Source organism: Panthera leo, chromosome E3 (assembly GCF_018350215.1).
Source record: "Panthera leo isolate Ple1 chromosome E3, P.leo_Ple1_pat1.1, whole genome shotgun sequence".
NCBI lineage: Eukaryota > Metazoa > Chordata > Mammalia > Carnivora > Felidae > Panthera > Panthera leo.
Genome location: NC_056694.1, coordinates 17,389,523 through 17,412,275, shown reverse-complemented (window position 1 = coordinate 17,412,275; position 22,753 = coordinate 17,389,523). Strand labels below are relative to the sequence as shown.

General features: G+C 52.3%; 1 protein-coding gene across 1 annotated transcript; it reads left to right on the top strand.

Annotated features, from left to right (window-relative positions):
• On the top strand, positions 1-22,455 carry SETD1A (SET domain containing 1A, histone lysine methyltransferase). Its single transcript, XM_042921866.1, is given in 20 exon segments — positions 1-31; positions 619-783; positions 998-1,093; positions 2,596-2,866; positions 4,011-4,132; positions 4,357-4,586; positions 4,869-5,727; positions 5,884-6,669; positions 7,381-7,557; positions 7,687-7,774; positions 8,516-8,673; positions 8,823-8,910; positions 10,944-11,285; positions 17,739-18,595; positions 18,597-18,789; positions 19,208-19,380; positions 19,470-19,580; positions 19,765-19,884; positions 21,421-21,558; positions 21,640-22,455. Coding segments are annotated over 19 exon segments (5,133 nt in total). The 5' UTR covers positions 1-31; positions 619-633; the 3' UTR covers positions 21,814-22,455.
• Positions 22,456-22,753: the final 298 nt, after the last annotated feature.

Here is a 22,753-nt window from a genome sequence, read left to right as displayed (position 1 = left end):
GGGGGGAGGGGGAGCCGCTCGCCACGAGCGGGTGAGTGAGGCCTCGCCGCGCGTGCGCGGAGATGGGGGGGCAGAACGCGCCGGGGCGGGAGGAGAGGGCAGCGGCGCGCGTTCCCCCCCCACCACCCCCCCCCCCCGCCCGGATTCGGGGCCGAAGCCGGGTCTCGAGCTCGGTCTCGCGGTGTTTCCAACGCCCCGAAGAGGTGCCACCTCTTGGCCAGAGGATCGGGGCGCGGGGACGCAAGCGGGTGTGTGGGAGCGAGAGCCGGGCTTGGCCCGGGCCGCTGGCCGGTGAGGAGGCGGGAGGGGGCGGGGCCTGCCAGGGGGCGGGGGAGGGGTCTTGCTCTGAGGCCAAGTGGGGCGCGCGCTAAGCAGAGCGGGAAGGTAAGGGGGCGCGAGATGGGCCTGGGGGCCTGAGGGGAGAGTTGGGAGGTGGAGAGAGAATGGGGTGTTGTGAGAGAGGGTACTTGGGGGAAAATCTGGGGGAGCCACGGGTCATGGTGAGGTGTGGAAACTGGGGTGATGAGCGGACCTGAAGTCTGGGCTGGTCGGTGAGGGGCAGCAAGGGGGTCAGGCCTAAGCCCTGAACCCCCTTTGCCTATTCCTTTTTCCTGACAGTGTAAATGAGCAAAGATGGATCAGGAAGGTGGGGGAGATGGGCAGAAAGCCCCGAGCTTCCAGTGGCGGAACTACAAGCTCATCGTGGATCCTGCCTTGGACCCTGCCTTGCGCAGGCCTTCTCAAAAGGTGTACCGCTATGATGGAGTCCACTTCAGTGTCAACGTGAGTGTCCCAGGCCTTGTCATCTAGGGAACTCCAGGCCCCATTCTCCTCTGTTACCTCTGTTCAGCATCCTGAACTCCCATACCCATAGACTGCCTTTCTTAAAAGTGTGCAACCAGAACTCAGCTCTTTTGCATGTGAGTCTCCAAATGGGCTTCCTAGAACTCAACAGTTTCACCTTGAGCTGTCTTTCTGTTCCTGCTTTCATTCCTAGGACTCAAAATACATACCAGTCGAAGACCTCCAAGACCCCCGATGCCACGTCAGGTCCAAAAACAGAGACTTTTCCCTCCCAGTCCCTAAGTTTAAGGTATGTATCTGCTAGACCCTGGTGTGGTGGCCCTTGGGAGGTGTGGAGGATCCATCCTGGCAGTTTTTGTCTCAACATAACCTGATAAAAGTGGTTTTCCTATGAAAGGATCACAATCAAGTCTTAAAAGCTCGGAGGCTGTGAGACTGAGTTGTTCTGGAGAGGAGTTGTGTTTATCTTGTAGAAAGGTATAGGTTAGGTGTCTCAAGCAGGAGTGCTGACTTCTTGAAGGATGAAGTAAAGGCACATTTCTTTGCTGTACCTATCACTGTGTAGTCCATGTCACAGCATGACAGTGCCCTGGTGTGATATGCCAGTTTCTCAACGATTAAGGGTATCGACAAGGCCAGGAACACCATCCTTGGAGTTCTCTGCTCTTCACTCCTCGTTTGGTGCCTTGATCCATCTTGTTTCCTCAAAGTATTCCTCTTTCCCTGTGTAGGCAGGATACTCATCAGGCCTTGGACTGGCTCTCGAAAACTGATGGGTCTTGGTTTTCTTCACTAATTCTTTATTCTTGTTTATTAAGTAAATATTTGTAAGGTAATGGTAATACCATGTACTTAGCTGCACAAACTAGGAACCTGGGAGTCATCCTATGATTGTCTTCTTTTTTATTACATAATCTATCACCAAGTCTTGCTGATTCTTTTCTAAACACATTTCCTTTTTATTTTAATTCTTTTGTTTCCATTGCTGATTTTCTAACACAATTTCTGTATTCATTTTATGGGGTTTCTTGCCTCCATTCTCTTTTCCCATTTCATGCTCCACCACAGATGGCTCCTGCCATTTGTATTTTTTATTTGGCTTTTACATTTTTTTTGTTGTCAAGTCCATGTTTTTGTGCATTGGCACATATGATTATAGATTTGGCTAAGCCTCATCTCCTGCCTTGATGCTGTATATCTGTGTTCTACTCTAGTATACGTTTTGCAGTTTCTAGAAAATGCCAAGTTATTTTATAGTTTCATGTCTTAAGTCCTTGTCACCTCTTGAACTCTTGTTACCCAAAAAGTCAAATAGGAGTGACACCATCTTTGTGAATTCTTCCTTGCCTCCACTCGGAACAACACTTTTCTTCTCTGGGTTCCTAAACACCCTGTCTACACTTTTGCGGACGTTTGTGTCACAACAGTGACTACGTATATATGTCTTGTCTGCTTTCCTGAACAGGAATCTTTTTTTTTTTCATCTTTGTATTTCTGTTGCCCAGTCCATGGTAAAAGCTGAACTACTAAATTATTTTCTACAATTAATTTCTTTGACGTATACTTATTTCTCAGTTGTACGTTTCTTTTCCTGATTTCTTGTATTATTCTGTGATGAGAAGAACTCAGAGCAGAGAGAGGTCAGACTGACGTATCTATCACCTGTCGGAGCCCCTCTTCCCCATTCCTTTGCCTGTGTTTCTCAGTCGTCTCTGAACCAAGTTCCCAAAAGGCAAAGGAACAGTAGTCAGTATTGAGACCCCAGATTCAAGACTCCTGTCTTCTCCACAGCTGGATGAGTTCTATATCGGACAGATCCCTCTGAAGGAAGTGACTTTCGCGAGGCTGAATGACAATGTGCGGGAGACCTTCTTAAAGGATATGTGCCGAAAGTATGGTGAGGTGGAAGAGGTGGAGATCCTTCTTCACCCCCGTACTCGCAAGCACCTGGGCCTGGCCCGCGTGCTCTTCACTAGCACTCGGGGAGCCAAGGAAACAGTCAAAAACCTCCACCTTACCTCCGTCATGGGCAACATCATCCACGCCCAGCTCGACATCAAAGGTGAGGGCTCTCTTGCCTACTGCCTAAGGTTGGGTTCCAGCAGAGACTTTATATGCAAATGCCTGTTGGGGCCAGGTGAATGATCAGGTTCATGATTCCTCATCTGCAATTCTTGGAGCCAGATGTGTTTGTGAAATCAGAATTTTACAGAGGGATTGTGGTTTTTATGTGTTTCGTGTGTGTGTGTGGGGGGGGGGGGGGGGGTCCTTGGCAAGGTTGGGTAGCATCTTACAGTCTAGCATGTAACATGTTTGTAAGAAAACAAATGAAGGGTTATACTAGGTAGCATCAATAAAACCTAGTAAATAGCCTCAGTTCAGATCAAGTTTTGAGACCAAATTCAAAAAAATGTTTGGTTTTAAGTTTTGGGGGGTTTTGAAATTTTGGATCGAGAATAGGGACCTGTACAGATAAGTGAAGCAGTCTGGGTTTCTGTGTTGAGAAACAGTAGGGAGGAGTCGGGGACTGTAGAGTACACTGTCATCTGAAGGAGACGGCTATTAGTTGGTATTAGCCAGTTTGCACTTGGGAATGAAAACTGTTGCCAAATAGTGTTTTTATATTAAGCCAGGAATCTAGGTTTTTGTGTGAAATCTCATTGTTTTTAAGTGCTGAAAATCCCCCCCCCCCCCCCCCCCCCCCCGCCAAATTTTTAAGTGATTGTGTAGGGCAAATAAAACACAACTGTGGACTGGATTTAGCCCTCAGGCTGCCATTTTGCAACCTTTAGTTTGTAGGATGAAGAGCATGGTGGGATCTAGCATCAGACGACCTGGGTTTGAATTCCAGTCTGCCACTGACCAACTTTGTGACTTTGTGCAGGTCAATTTTCTTTGAGCCTATAAAATAGGGGTACTGATGCCTTTCTCTCCTGGTGATTATCCAACTTAGATTACTAATTTATGAGTGAAGATGTTTGATTATAGATTGTAAAGTGCCGTTCAGTATGTTGTTGTATCATTAGGTAGAGATGAGGTAGGAGGTCCCAAAGGTAGAGACAAGGTAGAAGACCTGAAATCCCTGAACCCAGGACTCCAAGAAATTATAGGAAACTTGAGGCCTGAGAAAGAAATGGGAAAGCCAAAGAAGGAAGGAGTTGTTTCTTCCATCTGACTCTTGATGGCTCCCATTTTCCTCCCTCCAGGACAACAACGAATGAAATACTATGAACTGATAGTCAATGGCTCCTACACCCCTCAGACGGTGCCCACTGGGGGCAAGGCGCTGAGCGAGAAGTTCCAGGGCTCTGGTGCAGCCACTGAGACGGTAAGAAGCTTGTTGCCACAGCCCTAGCCACGTGGGCACAGTGCTTGGGTGCCAGGAACAGTATTTGGGAGGTTCTGGACTTCCATTAAGGATGGCAAGAGCCAAGAAAAGATGCAGAGATGCTTTCAAAAGACAGGGAACTGAGGTTCTTGGTTTGGGGAAGGGCAAGTTGTTATATGGTACTTGATGTCTTCTTTTCTCCGTGCTCTACTTTTGCCCTCTAGACTGAATCCCGCCGCCGCTCCTCCTCTGACACGGCTGCTTACCCGGCGGGCTCTGCTGGGGTGGGCACTCCTGGCAATGGCACCCCCTGCTCCCAGGACACAAGCTTCTCCAGCAGCCGACAAGACACCCCATCTTCCTTTGGCCAATTCACCCCTCAGTCCTCCCAAGGAACCCCTTACACATCTCGGGGCAGCACCCCCTACTCTCAGGACTCTGCCTACTCCAGCAGGTGCAGAGTAAACACCCTCTGGGACCCCCAGATTCTGGGAGTTGACACTAGAAAGAAGAAACCTGGAGTCTCCCTAAAAGGGAGTTGGGAGTAATTTGTACTGGTTTCTCTTATGGATTCAGCCAATGGAATCCCTGTCCACAGGGAACCCCCTGTCTAGCTAGAAACCCGACAGATCTTCCTTTGGGGGCAGTGTCAAGGGCGCCTGGGTACTGAGAACCAGGACACTAGGGTTTGGTCCTACAGAACTGAACCTAGCTAACTCCTGCACTCTTTCTCCAGCACCACTTCAACCTCCTTCAAGCCTCGGCGGTCAGAGAACAGCTACCAAGATTCTTTTTCCCGCCGCCATTTCTCTGCATCTTCAGCCCCCACGACCACCTCTACAGCTGCCTCCGCCACTACTGCAGCCACTGCCTCGTCCTCCTCCTCATCTTCCTCCTCCTCTTCGTTGTCCTCGTCCTCTTCATCCTCCTCTTCGTCCTCATCCTCTCATTTTCGTGGTACTGACTCAAACTACCCAGCGTACTATGAAAGCTGGAATCGCTACCAACGCCATGCTTCCTACCCTCCCCGCCGCGCAACTCGGGAGGAGCCCCCTGGGGCATCTTTTGCTGAAAATGCAGCTGAGCGCTTCCCACCTTCCTACACCTCCTACTTGCCCCCTGAGCCCAGCCGGCCTGCTGACCAGGACTACCGGCCTCCTGCCTCAGAAGCTCCACCCCCGGAGCCTCCAGAACCTGGTGGAGGCGGGGGTGGGGGAGGGCCCAGCCCTGAGAGAGAAGAAGCTCGGACCTCCCCCCGCCCAGCCTCACCTGCCCGCTCCGGCTCCCCAGCCCCAGAGACCACCAATGAGAGTGTGCCCTTCGCTCAGCATAGCAGCTTGGATTCCCGCATTGAGATGTTGCTGAAGGAGCAGCGCTCCAAGTTTTCGTTCCTGGCCTCTGACACAGAGGAAGAGGAAGAGAACAGCACCACAGGCCCTGGGTCTAGAGACATAGGGAGTGAGGTGCCTTCTGGGTCAGGTCATGGGCCCTGCACGCCCCCTCCAGCCCCAGCTAATTTTGAGGATGTGGCACCTACAGGGAGTGGGGAACCAGGGGTTACCCGGGAGTCTCCCAAGGCCAACGGACAGAACCAGGTGAGTTTGGGGTTAGCCAGCAGAGATGACTGGGATCTGGGAGGCAGGGTTGGGTCTGGTGGGGTGGGGGAGGGAATTCGATAAGAGAACAGGGATTTGAGGAAAAGCCCATGGAAAGGCAGAAGTTTCATGTGACCCTCCTCTGTATTCCTACAGGCTTCTCCGTGCTCTTCGGGAGAGGATATGGAGATCTCTGATGATGACAGGGGCGGTTCACCCCCTCCGGCCCCAACACCCCCCCAGCAGCCTCCACCCCCTCCTCCACCACCCCCTCCTCCTCCTCCCTACCTGGCTTCCCTACCCCTTGGTTATCCTCCCCACCAGCCTGCCTACCTCCTCCCACCACGCCCTGATGGGCCACCACCCCCTGAGTACCCCCCACCTCCTCCGCCACCCCCCCACATTTATGACTTTGTGAATTCCCTAGAGCTCATGGATCGACTTGGGGCTCAGTGGGGAGGGATGCCCATGTCCTTCCAGATGCAGACCCAGATGTTAACTCGGCTCCATCAGCTGCGGCAGGGCAAGGGATTGACTGCTGCCTCAGCTGGCCCCCCTGGTGGGGCCTTTGGGGAGGCCTTCCTCCCATTCCCACCCCCCCAAGAGGCAGCCTACGGCTTACCCTACGCTCTGTACACACAAGGGCAAGAAGGCCGAGGGGCATATTCCCGGGAGGCATACCACCTGCCTTTGCCCATGGCAGCTGAGCCCCTGCCCTCCTCCTCGGTCTCTGGAGAAGAGGCCCGGCTACCTCCCAGGGAGGAAGCAGAGCTGGCAGAGGGCAAGGCCCTACCGTCAGCAGGCACCGTGGGGCGTGTGCTGGCCACCCTAGTCCAAGAGATGAAGAGCATCATGCAGCGAGACCTCAACCGCAAGATGGTGGAGAATGTGGCCTTTGGAGCCTTTGACCAGTGGTGGGAGAGCAAGGAAGAGAAGGCCAAGGTGAGGGCCAGTGCTTGGGACTAGGGAAAACCTGGGGCTCCATTGGAGGAAGTAGACTTCTGGCTTTTCCAGGCTACACAGCTCAAAGTAAAAAATAGAGACGATCAAGGCAAGTGGAGAGAGAGACTGTGTAGCCACTTGATGGGGCACAGTGGTTGAGCAGGAGAACTGGGGCAAGTGGAACAGTAGGAAAGCATAAGTTTGAGGGGCCTCTGGGTGGTTCAGTCGGTTAAGTGTTCACCTCTTGATTTTGGCTCAGGTCATGAGCTCAGGGTTGTGAGATGGAGCCCCGCATTGGTCTCTACACTGGGCGTGGAGCCTGCTTAAGATTTTCTCTTTCTCTCTCTCTCTCGCTCGCTTGCTTGCAGAAAAACAAAACAAAACAAACATAAGCTTTAGAGTCAGAGGAGCTTTGTTCTAGCTCTACTGTTTGCATGCTTCTGGCAGACGAGGCCCTTAAGTCTCTCTGGGCTTCAGTCTTCAATGTGTCCATCTGTAGACTAGGAATAATAAAGGGGGATGGACTCAATGAGCAGACTTTGAAGAAATGTCTGTACGGGGGCTGGTGCAAGGGGGGTGTGGCATAGATCTGTGTCAAATAGAGGAGTGAGTAGATGCATTTCTGTATTCCTGGGACCTGGGAGTAGTTCTCAGGCAGGAGGCAGGAGGGAACGCCTGGGTTCTGGGGCTCAGTCCCCCTACTGCCCGCAGCCATTCCAGAATGCAGCCAAACAGCAAGCCAAGGAGGAGGATAAAGAGAAGACAAAACTCAAAGAGCCAGGCCTGCTGTCCCTCGTAGACTGGGCCAAGAGTGGGGGTACCACGGGCATCGAGGCCTTCGCTTTTGGGTCAGGGCTGCGAGGGGCCCTGCGGCTGCCTTCTTTCAAGGTACCCAGAACTGGTCTTGCCTAGTAGGGAGGAGACAGCAGGGTGGGAGTTCCCTTCCTTGGGGTAGGGGTGGTTGGGAACCATAAGAGTTTGAGTTCTAAACAGCCTCTGTCTCTTCCGGCACCCCAGGTAAAGCGAAAAGAGCCTTCGGAAATTTCAGAGGCCAGTGAGGAAAAGAGGCCCCGGCCCTCCACTCCAGCTGAGGAGGATGAAGATGGTGAGTGGGAAGTCAGATGGAAGGAGAAAAGGGAAAGGGTGCTAGCTTCTGATAGGAAAGTAATAAGCAGAGGTAAAGGGTGAAGATGTCGGAGGGCAAGTAGCCAAGTAGAGGTTTTGGTGCAAGGTTAAATGAAAGCAGTTCTGAGATGTGTGAGAAGCTTAAGATGGGGTCATTCCTGGGTTCTAGTTGTGGTTCTTACTCTGGCGTGCTGATTGAAGTTTTCTGTATTTTCAGTTTTCCCCTGTAAAATGGAAATACTTTCAACATTTAGAGTCGTAGGATTTCAGGGTTTAACAGGTCATCTGCCCAAGTTCCCCATCTAAAGCTCTTCTGCAACCTCCCTCCCAGTTTCCCTAAGTCTGAGCTATTGGTTGACAGCTTACGTGGCTAGGAAACTTCCTTATTGAGTCCGATTTGCTTCCCTGGAGACCCATTTACCTTAGTACTGTTTTCTTGGTCAGGCATAACCAGTCCTCTCCCTCTTCCACCCAACCCAGAAAAGGATGAAAGGTAAAACGGGTGCAGTATGTTTAAACTCTATAAAATGTTACAGGTAGCTCTGGGGTTTTGGGTTTTTCTCTGTTGAGCTTCAGCTTCTTGTCTGTAAAATGAGGTCTGTCTTGTCGGACTGTCAGGAAGATCAGCAGTGGTGTGTGCAAAAGCTCCTTTGGGCCAGGGGAATGGGGACTGTTAACTGCTGATGGTAAATTGCTCTAACGGCCACTCACATGCACCTAGACCCTGAGCGAGAGAAGGAGGCTGGAGAGCCGGGACGTCCGGGAACCAAGCCCCCAAAACGAGATGAAGAGCGAAGCAAGACCCAGGGCAAGCACCGCAAATCCTTTGCTCTGGACAGTGAAGGGGAGGAAGCATCCCAGGAGTCCTCCTCAGAGAAGGTGAGGGGCGCCCGGTTCTTGCCAAAAGCCTACTTGCTGAGTTCCTGTCACCACAGCCACCTTCTCTCTGGGCTGGAGCCCAGGTAGCTGTGCCTCCGGAAGGACAGTTGTTCTTCTCCTGTTAGTCCCTGTTTGTCCTTTTCTTTAAGGATGAGGAGGATGATGAGGAAGATGAAGACGATGAAGAACGTGAGGAAGCTATGGATACTACAAAGAAGGAGACAGAGGCATCAGATGGTAGGTACAGACAGAATACAGTAGAATTCTGGCTCAGGGAGGAAGGAATTCAGCTGCCTGTCTATCGCTTCCCTGAGTCCACAGAAATTTCATGCTAGATTTATTGGCCACCTTTGCCTTTCCCAAAAGCAGCTGTCCTTTAGCCCTATCCTTTGGAACGCTTGGCCCATTGTAAACAGTAAGTCCAATACCCAGAACACTCCCTTCTGCTTACCTCCTATACTGAAACTTTGCTCCTTTCTGAAGACAGCCTAGCAGAATGTACTTAATTTGCCCAACCCCTCAAGATAAGTGGTCCATGTTCTCCTGCCAGTCCTTGATAACTACCAGACCATGCCTTTCTGCCTTTGAGCACTGCTCTTCCTTTAAGGTCCAGCCACCGAGCCATGCTTCCCCTTCCTCCCCTCTCCCCTTAGCTGCCATCACCAGACACTGCTCTGCTCTTCAGTTGAACACCTCCTCCCTCCACATCCATTGAGTCTTGGATATACGGTTTAGTCTTTCTTCTCATTCATTTGTTCAGAAATCGCTGTTGAGCCTCTACTGTGTACCAGGCGCTGTTCTGGGTATTGGGGACACATCTTTCATGCAACTTGTGATCAGTTGGAGGGGAGGAAGAGACTTGACGAGTGAACAGATAATAGCACCTCAGAGATACATACGTTGCAGAAGGGAAACTAGGTTACTGGGGTAGAGAGTAACGGGTGGGGGAGCTGGGGAAAGATGGGCTGTTCTAGATCTCTTGGAGAAGGAGTGCCTCTGAGAGGTGCCATTTCAGCAGAGGCCAGATGGGAGAATGATGATCTGAGAGCCTATCTTTTCAGGAAAGAAGAGGGCAGGGTCACCTTCTCTAAGGGGGCAGACTGTTGTACATCCATTTTGTCACTGCTTTCTGTCAGTTTCACCACCTCAGTGTTTCTTGGATTTGTTGCCTTTATTGTTCCTGCTGTTCTGTCTTTTCTCAGTTAGAATCTTCTGCAGCAGTTTTGATTGATTACCTCGTCTTTGTTTCCATCCTTCTTCCTCCATTCCAATCCATTTTCCAGTCTACCAATGGCATTTTCTTTTCTTCAGCGAACACCTGACCCTGTGACTTCCTCCATAAAGTCGATTCCTAGCGCCCTATTTTCTATAAGATGACTCCTCCTCTTGATACGTTAGGCCATTTAGAACCTAGCTCCCATTTATGTGTTCAGCTCTATCTTGCCATTCTCCAGACCCATCCTTGGCCACCAGCACTGTCTATTCTAATTTATCCAGTTGTGTTCCTCAGACACTTCAAATTTCTTAACTTCTTACAGAATTCTTCCAGTGTATTGCCCTTTCCCAGAGGCATAAAACATATATTTTTAAAGCTTCTGTTATCCTACAGTCCTTTTTATGAGTCTGTCGTCTAGGCAGCATTTATAAGACCCACTTTGGGAAAAGCTTAAAGCAGACCGCTTACTGGTCTCCAGGTGTCTCACCTTCCCTCACCTTTGACATCCCTGTTCAGCCCTCGTGTCTGCTTAGTGTACTTTTTTTTTTTAATGTTTATTCATTTTTCAAAGAGAGACTGAATGCGAGTGGGGGAGGGGCAGAGAGAGAGAGGGAGACACAGAATCTAAAGCAGGCTCCAGGCTCTGAGTTGTCAGCACAGAGACCCAACGCAGGGCTCAAACTCATGAACTGTGAGATCATGACCTGAGCCGAAGTCGGACACTTAACCGACTGAGCCACCCGGGCGCCCCTGCTTAGTGTATTTCTACTTGTCCTTCTTGACTTCAGCATCTCCCTCCCAGGGATCCCTTCCCTGACCGGATCTTCCAGGTAGAATCCAGGACTTCCCTTTGCCATGGTCCCCTAGCCTTTCATGTTGAGGTTTATCTCACCGTGAACAAGTAGTGTGTTTATTCAACTCCTTGAGGGTTGGACTTCCCAGCACCTAGCACAGTGCCTAACCTGTCCATGGTAGGGAGTCAGTGAATGAACCCATGGCTTGACCAAGGGAGGGGTGTTCCCACCTCGCCTGATTGCCCCTTCTGGATTTCCAGGCGAGGACGGGGAAAGCGATTCGTCCTCCAAATGTTCTCTGTATGCCGACTCAGATGGTGAAAATGATAGCACGTCAGACTCCGAGAGCAGCAGCTCATCCAGCTCGTCATCGTCCTCATCTTCCTCCTCCTCATCCTCCTCATCCTCCTCATCATCTGAGTCCTCCTCTGAAGAAGAAGAGGAAGAGGAGCAGCCAGCAACCATACCCTCAACGTCCCCTCCCCCCAGAGATGTCCCTGCGCCCCTGCCAGCGCCTGTGGAAGAGCCCGAGCCAGAGCGGGTTGCAGGCTCCCCAGTCACGCCTCTCCCTGAACAGGAGAAGTCTCCGGCAAGACCTGTAGGTAGGTGATGCTGAGCTGTTCATTTGGTCTCTGTTTATGTGTCTATCTGTCTTTGTGAGAACAGTGACAGGGTTAGCAGTTTTTAATTATGTACAAGTATGTGACTTTGAAAACGAAAGTCACCATCTCCTGTCAGTCCTTCCTTGGAGCCATTTATGGCCACATTCAAACTGCTGTCATGAGTGGTTTACAGAGCCAGGGTAGGGTGTTTGGCTAACAAGGAAAACAGAATGGTCTCCAAGTTAATTAAGGAAAATCCCAATTTAACAAATTCCTCCTATTTTTCTTGAGTCTGTGCCTTAAATGTGTAGTGGATACTTGCAGGTGATGAAATGGACAAATAGGTGGAAAGCAACTAGTAACAGCATTGGCTTGGAACTTAATTTTATCTTTTCTTTTGTGGATTTGTACATTCAGTTATTTTATAGCACATACACATAATTTGTCCTTCTGAGTGAACTGTTCATTCAGGCAGTAGGTATTTATTTACTGAGTACAGTTGACCCTTGAACAATGCAGGGGTTAAGGGCACCAACCCCCCTGCACAGTCGAAAATCTACCTATAACTTTTAACTCCCCTCAAACTTAGCTGTTAGTAGCATACAATTAACTGGAAGTCTTACTGATAGCGTAAGTAGTAGGTTATCACATATTTTGCATATTATATGTACTATGTGCTGTATTTTTACAAGAAATAAGCAAGGTAGAGAAAAAAAAACGTCATTGAAATCTTAAGGAAGAGAAAATACATTTATGATACCTTACTGTATTTATCAAAAGAAGTGTGTATGTAAGTGGCCCCGTACAGTTCAAACCCATGTTGTTGAAGAGTCATCTGTACTTTACAGTAGGTGCAAGGGATACAGTGGTAGGCACAATAAGTCCTGTTCTCACTATCCTGAAGCTTATGGTCTATAGGGAGAGACAGTTTAGTTGAGTAATAAATACCTAAGAAAATCTGTGGTTACAAACTGATAAACACCACACTAGAGGACTCTGAGAACCTGACTACATCTGTGGAGACATCTTTGCTGTCTTCTGTGCTGAAGCATCATTGAGCTGAAATCAAGGTAAAGCAGGCAGCCGGCATTAATGACTAGCATGTGCAAAGGCCCTGAGGGCAGAGCAAACAGCATGTTGGAAGACATAAAAGAAACCTTCTGGATGGTGGAGAGTGAGGAGAAGCGGGGGTGACTTCTGGAGAGGTGAGCAAGGGCTGGGTCGTACAAAATGGGTAGATCATACTAGGAATTTGGTCTTTATCTTGAGGGCAGTGGAATCCCATCAGAGCAGTGACATGATCATGTTTGTGTTCTGAAAAGAAGCAGTGCCTAGAAAATTTGGAGAGGGGCCAGAGTTTGTGGAGGAAGAATAAGAGGCTATTGCAGTTAGTAAGTAAGGGAACCAATGGTGGTAACTTGGAGTAGGGTGTTCTTAGCATGGAATTTATAAGTCAGTTTTCAAGATAGGCTTCGTAAATGCATGTGGCCTTCCAGACATCTCTCAGATATTACTGAGAATCTGGTCTGAGATGGACAGTGACCACATGAAGACCTCCCAGCACTGGTGCACTCTGTTCTGGTGCAGACCTCACGAGTCAAAGCTCTCATTAATCCTAAAACACCTCTCCCAGCCTCTCCTGAGTCTGTCGGTAGCAGAAGAGTCTGTCGGTGGTCAGAGGGCATCAATCTCAGTAGGGTGGGATGTGGTCAGTTTTGCATTTTGCCAGAAAGATCATTCTGGCAGGAAAGGGAGAGATTCGGAGAGGTGAGGAAGGAGGTAGGGTGACCCGTGTAAGAGTTTGAAGGGATGTGGGTAAGTGAAGGGCGTGAACCAAAGCAAAGGTGGTTATGAGTGAGGTGTAGGGAGTAGAAGTGGGGATGAGGATTTGAGAAATTTAGGAGATAGAACCACTTGGTCGAACTACTTTTTGGGCAGGGGAAGTCAAGGAGGAGAACCAGAATTAGGAAGAAAGCTGATGTGATACTTTAGGGTTGACTTTGACATGCCTCTGGGACCTCCAGGTAAGAAACATCCAACAGGCAGTTGGATCAGTAGATCTGGGGCACCTGGGTGGCTCAGTCAGTTGAGCGTCCGACTTCAGCTCAGGTCATGATCTCATGGTTTGTGGATTTGAGCCCCATGCTGGGCTCTGTGCCGACAGCTCAGAGCCTGGAGCCTGCTTCGGATTCTGTGTCTCCCTCTCTCTCTGCCCCTTCCCTGCTCATGCTCTTTCTCTCTCTCTCAAAACTAAAAAATCAGAAAAAAAAACATAAAGAATTAAAAAAAAAAAGTAGATCTGAAGCTGTGTAAAGAACCAGTGGGCTGGAAATGTAAATACTTGGGAACAGGGCAAGTGTGGGTGTGAACATGCTCGTTGTATACCCTAGAATGATGTGATAAACCCTAGAACAAGAGAAGGGCTCGTGCCTTACCATTGTGTAAGAGACAGGTGGGCAAAGGGGAGCCAGAGGAGGCCAAATAGGAGCTATCAGCAAGATAGGAAGGAAACCAGGACGCTCAGTTTTCAAAGGGAAGGAGTGGTGTGTACCAACAGGCTGAAAGAAAGGTTGTAAGATAGGAAAAGCTTCTGCTGGATTTGGCAGTTAGGGGGTCACTAGTGACCTTATCAATTTCAATAGAGCAGATCAGACTGAAGCCAAGTTATGGGGTGTTCAGGAGTAAAGGCAGGTGACAGAGATAACCAGCCTTTTGGAAGGGTAGACTACTCTTGTGAAAAGAGAGAGAGTTGATAGGCTGTAATGAGTAATACTAACATTTCTTGAGTGCTTCCTGTGTGCCAGGCTATAGGCCTAGGACATTGCAGATTTGTCTTCTTATTTAGTCCTCATTCCATCCCTGTTACTCCCACTTTACAGATGAGGAATCTGAAGCTTAGTGAGATGCTCGAAGTCACCCAGCTGGGATTGGAGAGACAGCAAGAGAATACAGGGTTGATGGAGGCTTAGTTTTCCAAAATAAGTGAGACTGAAGCATGTAGATATAGGGCAGAGAGGAGGAGGCAGATAGATAGGCCAGGAGAGAGAGAGCAGTATCTGGGGGTAGAGGGGTGGACTCTAGGTCTGATGCACATCCATAATTGGGGAGGCAGGGAGATGTGGGATTTCATGCTTGAGGGCCTTCTGTGCATCAGACCTAGAGGGCATTTTCTGAGCTCCACGGAATGGCTGGAGGAGGAGCCTTGGGGAAGGAAGTAGAGAAGGGAATAAGGTTGAAAAGGGACCCGGGCTTGGTTCAGATGCCCCGCTGAGACTGGGGCTCAGGGGTGAAAGAGGAGGGAGCACAAGTGGTTGGGCAGAGTCAGGGTTGGAGGTCTCCAAACAGGGTGGCTGTGGCAGCTGAAGGATGTGGAAAGTGCCGTGAAAGGAGAAGACAGAGTGAGGGCCCTGCAGGCAGGCACAAGAAGGAAGGCAGCTCATTTAGGAGGACAGGCTAGAGGGAGCTAGAAGGTGGGGAATTGAATAGGTGTGGTGCCATGTGGTGAACTGAAGAGACCTGGGGAAGTGTGATCAGAGGGCAGGGCGTCAGAGTGTAGGGGTCTGAGGTGGCACCATTCCAGGGATAACAAGGTCAGGTACAGGACTGGTGGAGGCTGGCTGAGGATGAATGAAGGCAGGCACTGGAGAGGGGAGAATGGGGTGAATGGGTGAGCTATCAGAGTTTCTTAGGTGGGGTGCCTGGGAGGCTGAGTCAGTTAGGCATCTGAGTCTTGATTTTGGTTCAGGCCATGATCTCACAGTTTGTGGGCTCGAGCCCTGTGTCAGGCTCTGTGCTGGCAGTGTGGAGCCTGCTTAGGATTCGCTCACTCTCCCTGCACCTCCCCTGCTCTCACGCTCTCAAAAAAAGAAAAAAAAAAGCCCCTTAGGTAGATGGCAGAAATGGGAGAGGAGAGGAAGGTTGAGGCAGGTCTCTTGGCTTTTACCGAATGATAGGGATATTTGAGTTCCCAGGATGCACCTTGATAGAGGATATGTGGCCTGATGGCAAGAGAGGGCTTGTTTAGTGGAACCCAAAGATGGGACCTGGACACCCTTTAGGATTTGCCTCTCCCCCTCCCCCTCTGCCGCCTCCGCCTCCTCTTTTTCTTCTTTTTTAAAAAAATGTTTGTTTATTTTTGAGAGAGAGAGGACAAGTGTGGGAGGAACAGAGAGAGAGAGAGAAGGAGACACAGAATCTGAACCAGGCTCCAGGCTCTGAGCTGTCAGCACAGAGCCCGACGCGGGGCTCGAACCCATGAACCGTGAAATCATTACCCGAGCTGAAGTCAGATACTTAACTGAGACACTGAGGCACCCCGATTTGCCTTTATTCTATCTTCTGGTGTGGTTCATTCCTTTCTCCTGCAAATGGGCTTCCCCTGCTTCTTTATTCCAGCTGATGTCCATGCTGCAGAGAAACCCATTCCTATCTGAGATCCTTATTCTCAGGGAAGTTTCTGGTTGGGCTGCTTTGGGTCAGGTAGTCATCAGTTAATGATGGATGGGCGCAGGGAGTGGGGCAGGTCATGTAGCAGAAACATTGGCTTCTGGGAGTTGTAGACCAGAAAGGTACCCCAAAAGTTGTCTCCCTAAATGAAAGGTATGGCCAGGTTTCTTTCAGGATAGGAAGCAAAAGAAAAATCTATGTGAAGAAGCTGAGCCAGGAGGGGAATTTTTTCCCTCAAGAGCCAGACTTCCAGAGGGCACAGTGAGCTAGGTTGGAATGATGGGTCAGAGGCAGGGCTGCCCCAAAACAGAGAGGAGAAGAGGCAAGAAGACTGGAGGACCTGGGACGAACACCCAGGACCACCCTGTGGCTCACTGCTGGCTGAGACACCAGATGCTGTCCAGAGTCTCAAGAGATAGCAGGCTGAGGACGTTGCTGAGGGTGCCTGGTTGGGGAACGTCTGTTAAGGCAGTGGACACATGTTGATCACTGCCTGCTTGGGTCAGGCCTGGAGCTGACTGCCCTTTAGTTCTGGGAGTGTTAGAGCAAGACATGAAACCACAGAGCCTCACTACAGGATGTCCAGAGCAGCATGGGGAGGTGGATAAGAGCACAGAATTCAACCCAGGCTGTCTGGGGTGAGCTGTGTGACCTTGGGCCAGTTATTAACCTCTCGCTGCCTCAGTTTCCTTATCTGTAAACTGGGTTTTATTAATAGTACCCATTTCACGGGCTAATTGTCAGGAATGAAATGAGTAGTCAACACATGTTGACTTAAATTGGTACTTATATTGGTACTTGGCACAAAATATTAGCTAATAATCTGCTGCCAGACTAAAAAGACTGGCACTTAGGAAGCACTGGCCTTCTGGTTCTGAGAGGAAGTCACTACCAGTGTCTGAAGAAGCTGGGGAAGCTTTCACAAAGATGGCGTTGAGCTGGGGCTGAAAGTTGCATGTGAGCTTTCCCAACGTGCAAGAGAAGAGAGGCATTCCAAACAAAGGGAGCCACGTAAATGAAGGGCCAGGGGTCTGAAAGGCCATGCCTGTTCTGGTGGCTGAAACCTAGGAAGAGAGAGGGTCGGTCTGCAAGACAGGGTCTGCCTCAGGGAAATGTGTCTGGCTTGAGCTGTATTCAGACCCTCTGTTGGGACGCCCAACAGAGGGAAGCTGTGTCTCTGGGGGACTGGGGAGAGAGCACCGCCTGCCCAAGACAATGTGTCCCCTCCCCAGGCCACACACCCCCCTCCCCCCATCCTTAGGATCTCAGCTTCACTCTCACCTTCTTTAGGGGAGTCTTGACCCCTGTGCACTTTGGCAAATCTCTAGTACTGTTTGGCATGTGGTGGGGAGGAAACAAATTTTATGCAGTGTTTTAATACAAAGATTTGGCTTTTTACATGTATCTTTCTCACCTCACTAAACAGAGAAAGAACATTGTTTGTAGTTGAAATAACGGATACTTTAATTCAGAGCCTGGTTAATTGCATCCTCATTATACACTGCCTGGCAGAACTCGTCTTGGCCTGTGTGCCTAGTCCTTGGACGTAGTTCAGTCAGTCACCACCAGTCTTGGTAAACAGGCTACAGTCTAAGTATTTGTTTCCCTGGAGCTCCTATCCCGACTCTTCACAGTTTGGGCTGTGCCTTTGTTTCCCGTCATTGTCCCCATTGGATTATAAGCTCTGTGAGGGTTTTGAAAGTGTCTGCTTGACGTGTTTTTCCCACGCCTGCCAGAGTTGGTGCTCAGTGGCTGTTTGTCGAATCTCCTCCTGCCGCGGGAGCCCACAGTGCTGAGGACATTGCAGCCGGGAGGCAGCAGTGTGTTTGCGGAGTGAGCCCAAGTGTCTCCTGGCAGTGGGGGCGAGCGTGCAGCCTGTCAAAAGGCAGCCTGGACATGGCCTCCTCAGCGAGGCCGCCGGTGCCCTGCCCACGAGGAACCTCTTGTCTGATGACGTTGGCCCAAGTTGCTGACCCTCTCCTTTTCCCTGTGTTCTTCCTTCCCCAGGTTCCACCGAGGAACCACCTCCCAGTGTGCCCCAGCCTCCCCCTGAGCCGCCAGCGGGTCCCCCAGCCCCCGCCCACCGCCCTGACGAGCGCCCCTCCTCTCCTATCCCTCTCCTGCCCCCACCCAAGAAACGCCGGAAAACCGTCTCCTTCTCTGCTGTGGAGGAGGTGCCGGCGCCAGAGCCTCCCCCAGCTGCCCCACCACAGATCAAGTCTCCTGGACCCGTCTCCCGCAAAGTTCCCCGGGCCGTGGAGCGGACCATTCGAAACCTGCCCCTGGACCACGCATCCCTGGTCAAGAGTTGGCCCGAGGAGGTGTCCCGAGGAGGTCGGAGCAGGGCTGGAGGCCGAGGCCGCTCTACTGAGGAGGAAGAAGCTGAGCCAGGGACAGAAGTGGACCTGGCAGTGCTAGCCGACCTGGCCCTGACCCCAGCCCGTCGTGGGCCAGCCGCCCTGCCTCCTGGCGATGACTCGGAGGCCACAGAGACATCAGATGAGGCGGACCGCCCGGGCCCCCTCCTCAGCCACATCCTCCTGGAGCACAACTACGCCTTGGCCGTCAAGCCGCCACCCTCCACACCGGCCCCTCGGCCCGTGGAGCCAGTTCCTGCCCCTGCAGCCCTCTTCAGCTCCCCAGCAGATGAGGTCCTAGAGGCCCCTGAGGTGGTGGTGGCTGAGGCAGAGGAGCCAAAGCAGCAGCAGCAGCAGCAGCAGCAGCAAGAGGAAGGCGAGGAGGAGGAGGAGGAGGAAGAGGAGTCAGAGTCATCCGAGAGCAGCAGCAGCAGCAGCAGTGACGGGGAGGGTGCCGTTCGGCGTCGCAGCCTCCGCTCTCATGCTCGGCGCAGACGGCCTCCCCCGCCCCCCCCCACCCCCTCCACCCCCCTCCTTCGAGCCCCGCAGTGAGTTTGAGCAGATGACCATCCTGTATGACATTTGGAACTCAGGCCTGGACTTGGAGGACATGGGCTACCTGCGGCTCACATACGAGCGGCTACTGCAGCAGACAAGCGGGGCTGACTGGCTTAACGACACCCACTGGGTCCATCACACCAATATCCTGGGCCCTAAGGCCGGCCTGCTCTGGACAGGAAGGCAGGCCCCAGGGGTGGGGGCAGGCTTCCCTGGGGTTGCACGGCTGGGTAACGTCCCCCTCAGATTGCAGCTAGCACCTTTATCTCCCTCCCTATCCTGTTCTGTCTGCCGCATTCAGCTTGGGTATTTCTCCTCTAGCTTCCGGGCCACCCTTTTCTCTCTGTCTCCTGCCCCTTCTCTGGCTCCCCAAGTTTTTCTGGCAGAAAATGTGGGATCTGAGACTTCCTTCTCTCTCTTTTTCTGTCCTCACTAAATATGCTCAGGACCTCCAGCTAAGTTCAGTCACCCTTTCCTTGGGCTGGGACTGGGGAGACAGAGGGGAGGGGCCCCAGGGGTCTGGCCAGTCAGGAACCCATTTTCTTCCTTAACACCCTGCACTCACCAACCTGAGCACTCCAAAACGCAAGCGGCGGCTCCAGGATGGGCCCCGTGAGCACCAGACAGGCTCAGCCCGAAGTGAAGGCTATTACCCCATCAGCAAGAAGGAAAAAGACAGGTACCTGGATGTGTGTCCTGTTTCTGCCCGGCAGCTAGAAGGAGCGGACACTCAGGTAAGGCTCTGCCCTCGTATCTGGCCCACTGGGATCTCTTCCCATGGTTTCTCCTGTCGCTTACCTCACCTCTGTCCTATTTCTCCCAGGGGACTAACCGTGTGCTTTCGGAGCGCCGGTCTGAGCAGCGGCGGCTGCTGAGTGCCATTGGCACCTCTGCCATCATGGACAGTGATCTGCTAAAGCTAAACCAGCTCAAGGTGAAGAGCAGGGACTTGGGGGAAGAGAGGCTTGGTGGGAGGGCAGCATCATGAAGTCCCCTAGGGGTGGGCATGGAGGGAGGTGAGTGGCCAAAGAACCCTCCTGCCCTAGAGGTCTGCAGGAAAGGCAAGGAGTTAGGTTGAGGGAGGCACCCAGCAGCACGGTCTGCCTTCTGCCCTCTAGTTCCGGAAGAAGAAGCTCCGATTCGGCCGGAGCCGGATCCATGAGTGGGGACTCTTTGCCATGGAACCCATCGCAGCTGACGAGATGGTCATCGAATACGTGGGTCAGAACATCCGCCAGGTGAGGCCCCGAATCCAGCCCCCAGTCAGAGGGGATGCTGGCATGAATGCCATCCATTCTCTGCATAAAGCCCCACATAACCTCCCAGCTCCAGGACATAGTCGGTGAAGCCTGCCTCTTTCTGTTTTTCCTTCCTTCAACAGTTAGTAATGGATACTAGTAAACTAGATGGTGATGATCCAGCAAGAAACAAGACCAGTATTCTCTCTCCCTTTAAGCACCTCGCACAGTTTAGTGGAGGAAGACAGGCATTGCACAAACAACTGCAGGAAAGGATGGCCTTCGGTTGATCAGAAAGGGGCTCAGGGAGGCAGCAGCGATGGGCGCACGGTGATGTTTAAGGCAGGAGCTGAAGGATGATGAGAAGATACCAGACTCAGATGAGGGGAAGGATGCTCCCAGTTGCCCAGCAGCACATGAAAAGGCAGGGTAGTCTAAGGAGGGCAAGGAGGTCACCGTGACATAACCCTAGAGAGGCAGGCGGAGCCAGTCTCCGCGGAGCTTGGGAGCCATGTTGGTGAGCTGGGGCCAGGGGTAAGGGGAGGGAAGCTGCCGTGAAGCACCAGGCACTGGCTGCGGTGGGACAAAGGGGACAGCTAGAGACGAAGACCAGTGGGGCGCTGTTGCGGAGATCCCAGTAGGCCCTGGTGGCCTCAAGTAGTGGCAACTGGGGTAACAGAGGAGCCTGTGGGTCCAAGGTAGCTGGCGGGACCGGCGACAAGTTAGCTCTGGAGAGTCAGGGCAAGGGCGAGGTGAGGCCACCTCTCAGTGCTGCTCTGAGCAGCTAGGGTAGGTCGCCTGCCAGTGAGGTGGGGAGTGAGGAGGAGCGGCTCTGTGGTTGAGATGAGTTCCAATTGGCACATGTGGAGTTGCAGGGCCCCGGGGACATCTAGAGGATGACGCCCAGCAGCTCCACGGAGGTGGATTTTGGCTAGAGATGGAAGTTTGGGAGGAGTCCCCACCACTTTTCTGGCAGTTGAAGCCCTGGAAGAGAGTGAGATCACCCAAGAAGAGAATACAGGGGGCCTTATTGTGCATTTCCTGGGAAGTAGTTACTCCTCCTTGCACAGAATGTGGGCACTAATGGTGACAGGTGGCAGCCAATGGGTGCTTGTTTTGGAGAGAGAGGGTCCTGGGAGAAGAGATGAACAGGAGTCAGTCCATGAAATGGCCACTGTCATCTTGGGAAGTGGCCCAGCCCCACCATACACTGGGGGCTCCACTAGGGGCCAGGCAGAGGCTCCAGGAGGAGCCAGTGGCCACTGCTCCTGCCCAGTGACCACCACAGTGGCGGCCAAAGGTGTCAGGGTTGGAGAGGCCCTATGAGAGAGGGCTCCTGGAAGCAGTGAGAGTATCATCGCCTTAGGTTGACAGCCAGAGAAGAGCTACATAGGTCCAGGACAGGTTGATGTGGCCCCCAGGGTGGTAGGTGGGTGACTGTCCCAATCCCCTTCATGGGGGCTGGTGGGGTCAGGCCTGGTCTGGCAGGGAGCTGAGGGACAGCACCCTGACTGTGGCGGCACCCCATCCTACCAGATGGTGGCCGACATGCGGGAGAAGCGCTATGTGCAGGAAGGCATCGGCAGCAGCTACCTGTTCCGGGTGGACCACGACACCATCATCGATGCTACCAAGTGCGGCAACCTGGCGAGGTTCATCAACCACTGCTGCACGGTGCGCGGGGGGCCAGGCCAGGGTGGGATGGGCATGGGGGTGGAGGGCGGCCACGGCTCACACTGCCCTCCCCTTCTGTAGCCCAACTGCTATGCCAAGGTGATCACCATCGAGTCCCAGAAGAAGATTGTGATTTACTCCAAGCAGCCCATCGGTGTGGATGAGGAGATCACCTATGACTACAAGTTCCCGTTGGAGGACAACAAGATCCCGTGTCTGTGTGGCACCGAGAGCTGCCGTGGCTCCCTCAACTGAGGTGGGGCAGGACTGGTGCCCACGCCCCTATTTATTCCCCTTGGTGCCCTGAGCTCCCAGCCCCCCAGCCTTAGTGGGCTCAGCAGGGCCCACATGCCCCCATCTCCAGATACGGGGTTGGGAGGCCCTGAGCCCAGCAAGGGAGCCTCAGTCCCTTGAGGCAACTTCTGCCTCCCCTGTCGCCCCTGCCCACCCACCCCCTAACTTTTTTTTCTTTGCGGAGAAGAAGCTGTAAATGTTTTGTAGCTGCCAGCAGCTGTTTCCTGTGGAAACCTGGGGTGCCGGCCTGTACAGATCCTGTTCTTGGGGGGCTGCATAGCCCCCTTGCTTTGTGTTAATGGGGACTTCCCCTTTGTGCCCTGCGTGCACCCCTCCCCAGTTTAGGGGGTCTCTAGGGGCAGTGGCCATGTTCTCCCCCTAGGGGGGGGCTCTGTGCCCCCAGTCCTAGGGACTCCGTGCCTGGAACCCTGCCTCATCTTCTGTTCCTGCCAGACCCTGTGGGTCACCCTCCCACCCTGGTGTCTGGAAGCTCCTGCTCTGCCAGGCCAGGATGGTGGGGGGGGCGGGCCCTTCCTGTTGGGCTGGATTGTACATATGTTAATAGCGCAAACCCAACGCCACATTTTTATAATTGTGATTAAACTTTATTGTACAAAAGTGCTTGGTGAATATCTTTGGGGAAGAGCAGGGTGGGGGGCTGGGGGTTGAGGACAAAGGATGGGGCAAGTGAAGAGAGGGGGAAGTGGATGACCTGAAGTGTGGGGTGGGTAGACCTACAGACTCAACCACCATTGTTCTGGGTCACCTAATAGGCAGGAATAGTCATCCAGAAATCCCCCACCAAGGTCAGCCAGAGCTGGGCCAAGGTCAGGCCTCTCTTCCCTTCCCAGAACCACAGTTACTGCTGGGCTTCTGGCATCCTGGGAAATCCAGCAAAAGG